Consider the following 7,043-nt stretch of genomic DNA (forward strand, 5'->3'; position numbering starts at 1 on the left):
AGCGAAAGTACTTTGTTTGTGTTGATGGAGTCCCCTGAATACTACTTAACTATAACAATATAACATGGATTTAAATTGAAACAAATTATAAACATATGAAATAAGTTGACAAAATAGGGAAATCAGAAAGTCCATGACCTGTGTAAGATATATATTCCGAAAAATGCATAAATTTAGGTTGTCTAAAGAATAAAATTAACTATGTCCGTGTTCTAATGGAAGGTTCACATCACAGTATTATTGTATTTACGTCATTGGGATTTTTTATATTCGCAATTTATTCAGAATTTCTCCCGAGTGGATTTTTAATACGTCAAACATTTAGACAAGTTTAGTAACACAAAGTTTGTATTGACCCATATGTTAGTGAAATGAATTAAAATAGATTCGTATAAAAGGCATATTTTAAGTCAAACACGTCTAAATGCATAATTTAATGTTAAACTCAATACCGAAATTAGTTTTCATTAGAATAATATTCAAAATAAAAATAAAAACAGTCGTATCATATTGTCTGTAAATCAATGCTTTGAATTGAAATGGAACGATGTTTTATCTGGCGAATATAAATAAGATTGATAGGCATAAATCTTTAAAGCTTAAAAAACCTCATTGTAAATGACACGGGTGCTCCAAAAGGTATGCTGGCGATTTACATCGTCATAATGTAATTTACATACACGTACCTATTAAGATGCCAAAATATCGGATATTACTAACTGATTTGATAATGAATGTTGTTATGGATGTTTGTTTTTTAGAGGACTTCGAAAATACCTCAAGATGAGTTAGGGATTTTTTCATTCTGTACTATAGGTAGTCCACAATGGAGGAACTATATTCTTTGTTTGACCTGTTTGTTCATTTTGAGAATGGGAACACATGACGATTTTATTTTTTATTTTAGATTTCTCATTTACTTCGGTTTTAGTCAAAAGGGGAGCAAGAGATGTTACGACTGAAAACAAAATTAAAACCTTAACAAGAAAAGGAAGGGGCAGTTGAATATCCCTTTTAACTTTGTTTCAACAAAAGGGAGGCAAAAGATACCAAAGGGACATTCAAAAAGACATACACTTACTGTACTTTATGATAAAAAGAATAATTGCACTTTTTTACTTACAAAAACTAAACGTTTTTAACAAAAGATCAGTTTCAATGAGATGTTAATCACTATAAATAATGTTAGGGGCACCATAGCAAGTTTGAATACATTTTACAAAAGATGGAATTTGCTGTGTCGAGCTAAGCATTGTTAAACAAGCTATGTAAATCCAAGCAACATAAATCATGCTATGTTGTTCCAAGCAATGTAAAACATACTATATTGTTCCATGCAATGTAAATAAGCTATCTTGTTCCAAGCAATCTAAATGACCTATGTTGTTCCAAGCAACATAAATTATACTATGTTGTTCCAAGCAACATAAATTATACTATGTTGTTCCAAGCAACATAAATTATACTATGTTGTTCCAAGCAATATAAATGAGTTATGTTGTTCCAAGCAACACAAAACATTCTATATGTCGTCCCACGCCTTTAAGATAATGTAAAGAATGCTATGTAGACAGATGCAATGTAAAATATGCTATTTCTGTGACATTTTAGTCTCTTATGAAGAGTTGTCTCATTGGCAATTAAACAACATCTTTTTTAGCTCATCTGGCCCAAAGGGCCAAGTGAGCTTTTCCCATCACTTTTCGTCCGTCGTCCGTCGTCGTTAACTTTTACAAAAATCTTCTCCTCAGAAACTACTACTGGGCCAAATTAAACCAAACATGGCCACACTCATCGATCATTGGGGTATCTAGTTTAAAAAATGTGTCCGGTGAACCGGCCAACTAATCAAGATGGCCGCCATGGCTAAAAATAGAACATAGGGGTAAAATGCAGTTTTTTGCTTATAACTCAAAAACCAAAGCTGGCCTTGAATTTGTAATTTTAAGGAAATTTTACTGTTTTGGTTATTATCTTGAATACTATTAAAGATAGAGATAAACTGTAAACAGCAATAATGTTCAGCAAAGTAAGATGTACAAATAAGTAAACATGACCGAAATGGTCAGTTGACCCCTTTAGCAGTTATTGCCCTATATAGTCAAATTTTAACCATTTTTCGTAAATCTAAGTAATCCTTTACAAAAATCTTCTCCTCTGAAACTACTGGGCCAAATTCATCTAAACTTTGCCACAATTATCTTTGGGGTATCTTGTTTAAAAAATGTGTCCTGTGACCCAGCCATCTAACCAAGATGGCCGCCACGGCTAAAATAGAACATAGGGGTAAAATGCAGTTTTTGGCTTATAACTCAAAAACCAAAGCATTTAGAGCAAATCTGAACTGGAGTAAAATTGTTTATCAGGTTAAGATCTATCTGCCCTGAAATTTTCAGATGAATCGGACAACCCTTTGTTGGTTTGCTGCCCTTGAATTGGTAATTTTAAGGAAATTTTGCTGTTATGGTTATTATCTTTAATATTATTATAGATAAAGATAAACTGTAAACAGCAATAATGTTCAGCATAGTAAGATTTACAAATAAGTCAACATGAACGAAATGGTCAATCGACCCCTAGGGAGTTATTGTCCTTAATAGTCAATTTTTAACAATTTTCATAAAATTTGTAAATTTTTACTGACATTTTCCACTGAAACTACTAAGCCAAGTTCATGATAGATAGAGATAATTGTAGGCAGCAAGAATATTCAGTTGAAAGTAAGATGACAAACACATCACCATCATCAAAACACATTTTTGTCATGAATCCATCTGCTTTCTTTTTTTATATTCACATTGACCACGGTGAGCGACACAGGCTCTTTAGAGCCTCTAGTTTATGTGCATGTCATTACAACTTATAAATCAATATATTTCAGGTACGCCTTTTGACTTTAGAAGAGAAATATCGCAGTTACCTTCTCTACCAACAGATAAAAGCTTTTGAAGAGAAAGTGTACCTTAGCTATGACAACTTTAACGTGGACATGCTTCTTAAAATGTTCAGAGAAATGGCACGACGTTGTAAGGGAGCCCGTGACATATACACTCTCGCGGGACTACGACAGGCTCTACAGGTAGAAATAAGAAAAGGACGCATGCGTCAAAGAAATAAAAAAACTGATTTACCAGAAAGGAAACAAGAAGAACCTGATCAAGTTGTACAATATTTCATTTGGTTTTTCAATAATTTAAAATATTTACGAGATCTTCGTGCAAACTTTGTAGACAGAGTTTTTAGTCCTCTATTCAAATACTTTTATGAATTCGGGAGTACCGGCCCAGACCGTGAACGTAACGTTGATTCAGCAATGTCATTTTCAAATATCAGCGTAAATTCAGTGAAAACGTTCGATAGCCATGTAACAGGGTTGTCCTCATTTTCTGGATGGAGTCAACTTGGACTCTCTGAATCCGGAAGTCAGGAATCTGATGAAAACATTCACACGACACGGAAAAAGATGTTAGCAAGAGCTGCATTGCTCTTACTTGGTAGGGAATTTAGAGATATCAAAAACCTTTACGACTCCACAGAAGTCGAAAAAATCTCGCACAGACTTTCGTTTTTGAAGGAACAATTAGACTTCCTTATTGACAACGAGTCTCAATTTAGTTCGGAAATGTTCAGTCAAGACAGCGAAAAGGCTGTCTGTCACTTAAAAGTGAAAAATTCAAGAACTTATAGTTTGATGAGACTGATTCCAGACATTCTTGTCAAGTTTCAGAAGGCTGCATGGTTAGCAAAGCGTTGGTTAGAACTGGATGATATGAAAACAAAAGACTTGAATGAGCGATTACAAAAACTAGCAGCATTGGAGGGACAGTTCTCAAAACGGTTATCTGCACTGTCTAAGAATATTCAGGATCACGAATCGCAATTAGAAAGAGGAACAAGGGAATTACAGAATTTATTAAAGAGGGAAGACCGAACTAGCGACCTTGAATTAAAAGTGCACGACTTTAAAGGGAAAATATCAAAACTTGAAACGGACATGCAAATTCTGAATGAAGAAAAAGTAAAACTTGTCAAAGATATTGAAGATACGAAAAAGACAATAAATGTGTCTGGGCATAAAAACTTATTGACAATGTACGAAAGGAACAAACTGCAAAGATATGCAATCGAAAGACAAATAGCTGCTATTAAATTCCAGGAAAATATTGCTTTGAAGGACATGGAGGTCGAGACTGAGGTCAAGCCAAATATCATGCATTTCACTAATGACGTACAAGACAGGTGTGAGGAGTTAGAACGCGCACTGGAACAAGAAAAAAGAGAGAAAAATACCCTCCAAGCTGCACTATATCCGATTTCCAAAGACAAGGAATTCATTGCGGAGAAACTTCGCGAGAAACAAATGCATATTGCTGAAGAGCGAGGACAAGTCGTAGCAAAGTATGTAGGTAGTTCTAATAAACCGGAAGTCATAGCTCAATATGTGGGTAGTTCACACAGACCGGATGTTTCCTTCAGGTCTCTTCCTGTTGACAATGATCATGCATTAAATGGTACTTTATCAAGTCGTTCTATTTTACATCAACCGTTTACCTCTAGATTGCCGCCAAATTATCTGATCGAAGGCCGAGATTCGTCAATGCAAACATCCCCACTTTCTGACTGGTAGTCACGTGGTCTGAGTCAAATTTTATTGTGCAGCTTCACACGATTAACTTTTCAGTTGAACAACATTGTTTTGTATTAGATAAGAATAATAAATTATTGTATTATTAATTCTTATTGTATAGAGTTTAATATTTTTAAGGAAATTCTTGGCTAAGTGAAAAAGGAAACTGATTTAACAACATATATAATTGGGTAGGTATCGATTCTGATTTTGTTTAGAGAATAAAATACAAACTGATCGGATATTTATGCATTGTTCATTTGGGAAAGTCTTTGGACATTGTTGATGTTTTTTTTTTAAGTGTTAGAAGTTTTGTCATTCCAAACTTCAAAAATAGTAAGTGCACATCTTTGCAGATGGCATCATGCAGATTTAATTGATCCATACTTATGCGTGACTATTTTTGATGAACTTGTTTATATGGTGAATGCTTTAACTATTGTTATTATTTTTTATCTGTATATTGTATCATAACTCTAAATTATTTGTTGGGTTAAATGTTTGTTAGATATTTTATGTTGGATTAAATGTGTCTTAGATATATATGTTGGATGAAAATTCAAATGTTTCTTAGATGATAACTGAATGATTATTCATGTCGGGGTTAACAATAGTTTCATGTAAATAAGTGTAATATTTATTTTGGAAAATATTTGAAAAATTATAAAACACGATTAACTCATCGATTTGGAAAATCGAGAGCATAGTTAAAAACGTATTGTCAAGATGAAGGACAACCAACAAAAGCAGGTATTTGTTTGATATGTGTTATTGCATGTTGTCTCATTATCAGCTTCACATAATAAAGGGATAAAATATGAGCCAACAATAGTTCAACTTAACAAAACAATGAGTAACTAACTTCTAGTTGCATAGCTTGTTTCATTCAAATTACAAACGTCAAACAGAGATCAACCAAACGACTGGAGAAATCAAACATCATCTTGAGACCAATAGATCAAGTGTATACCAGATGTCTAGCTTTGAATAGTCGTGATTCTAAAAAAGTTATAATCATTTTAAACAAATTGAATCACCATCTAAGTCTGCAGATCTATGTATTTGGATTTTAACAAAATGATGCGCATGTTTGTTAGTCGTTGTAGGTATATGTTTGCTTTATGCGAGAATCACATTTAAAAAAAAAAAAAAAATCCATTTACAATGAAATTGCCAGAAATAAAATTTTGTACAGACATGTATTGTGAATTTTCAAAACAGGTCTTGGTATGCTTTATGGTTTTTTTTTTTTAATGTAAACCGAAATTATGGAACCTCTCATACCATTAAAATTTTTGTCTCTAGTGAAAATTTGTCTCATTTGCAATCAAACCGCTTACTATTTTATATGTGTACAAGTTGTTATTTATGTAAACATGACTTGGTGTACATTTAGCTAATTAATAAGATTTTATTTATACACAGTTATTTATATATTTTATATGCAATAAAGTTGGAAAATCATGTATCTATTTACTGTAAAGGATAAATCGCCGTGTTACTAGAATATAAACTGTCAACTTTCAAACAGAAATATTTTGAAAGCACAAAAAACAGAGATAATCACGACTTTATCAAATGGCCATTGTTGAAAAATTTAGTTTTTAACTGACAATTATTGTTTATATAATTGTAATTCGCGATATAATATGATGAAGACATAATCTTTCAATCAGTTTAATTGAGGTCTGGAGCTACGGGGCGCCGAATGGGACTCTTGTGGTTTTGTACAAAATTCAATTCTGTCATAACAAAATCATTTTTGTCTTACAAAACTATGTGCTACAGACTTGTTTTGTGAGAACTTCAATTTTGTGATGACAAAATTCATTTGTGTAGACAAAATTCATTTTTGTCATGACAAAATTCATTTTTGCCATGACAAAATTCATTTTTGTAGACAAAATTCATATTTGTCATGACAAAAGTCAATTTTGTGTAAAAAGGTATGCAGATATAAACATATTTGCATACAAAATTGACTTTTGTTACCTGATATGGAAATTAAATCTCAAAAGTCAATTGTGTGAGGTAAGATTCAATTTTGTGAGACAAAATTAAGTTTTGTGAGACAAAATTGACTTTTGTGAGACAAAATTGACTTTTGTGAGACAAAATTCAATTTTGTGAGACAAAATTCAATTTTGTCAATTTTGTTGAGACAAAAGTCAATTTTGTTAATTTTGTTGAGACAAAAGTCAATTTTGTCAATTTTGTTGAGACAAAAATCAATTTTGTCAATTTTGTTGAGACAAAAGTCAATTTTGTCAATTTTGTTGAGACAAAAGTCAATTTTGTGACGACAAAATTCATTTTTGTGACGACAAAATTCAATTTTGTAACAACAAAATTGACTTTTATGAGACAAAATTGACTTTCGTGAGACATTTTTTCGACTTCTGTGGAGTCGTAAAGG

General features: G+C 32.4%; 1 protein-coding gene across 3 annotated transcripts in view; it reads left to right on the top strand.

Moving 5' to 3' along the window:
• LOC134706493 (uncharacterized) overlaps window positions 1-6,070 on the top strand; it is a 46,864-nt gene extending 40,794 nt beyond the window's left edge. For all 3 annotated transcript variants that reach the window (XM_063565477.1, XM_063565475.1, XM_063565478.1), the window contains one exon: window positions 2,882-6,070. In XM_063565477.1, coding sequence (XP_063421547.1) covers window positions 2,882-4,627 — 1,746 coding nt within the window. In that variant the 3' untranslated portion in view covers window positions 4,628-6,070. The remainder of the gene's footprint in view (window positions 1-2,881) is intronic.
• Window positions 6,071-7,043: the final 973 nt, after the last annotated feature.

The sequence above is a fragment of the Mytilus trossulus genome, chromosome 2 (assembly GCF_036588685.1).
Source record: "Mytilus trossulus isolate FHL-02 chromosome 2, PNRI_Mtr1.1.1.hap1, whole genome shotgun sequence".
Lineage (NCBI taxonomy): Eukaryota > Metazoa > Mollusca > Bivalvia > Mytilida > Mytilidae > Mytilus > Mytilus trossulus.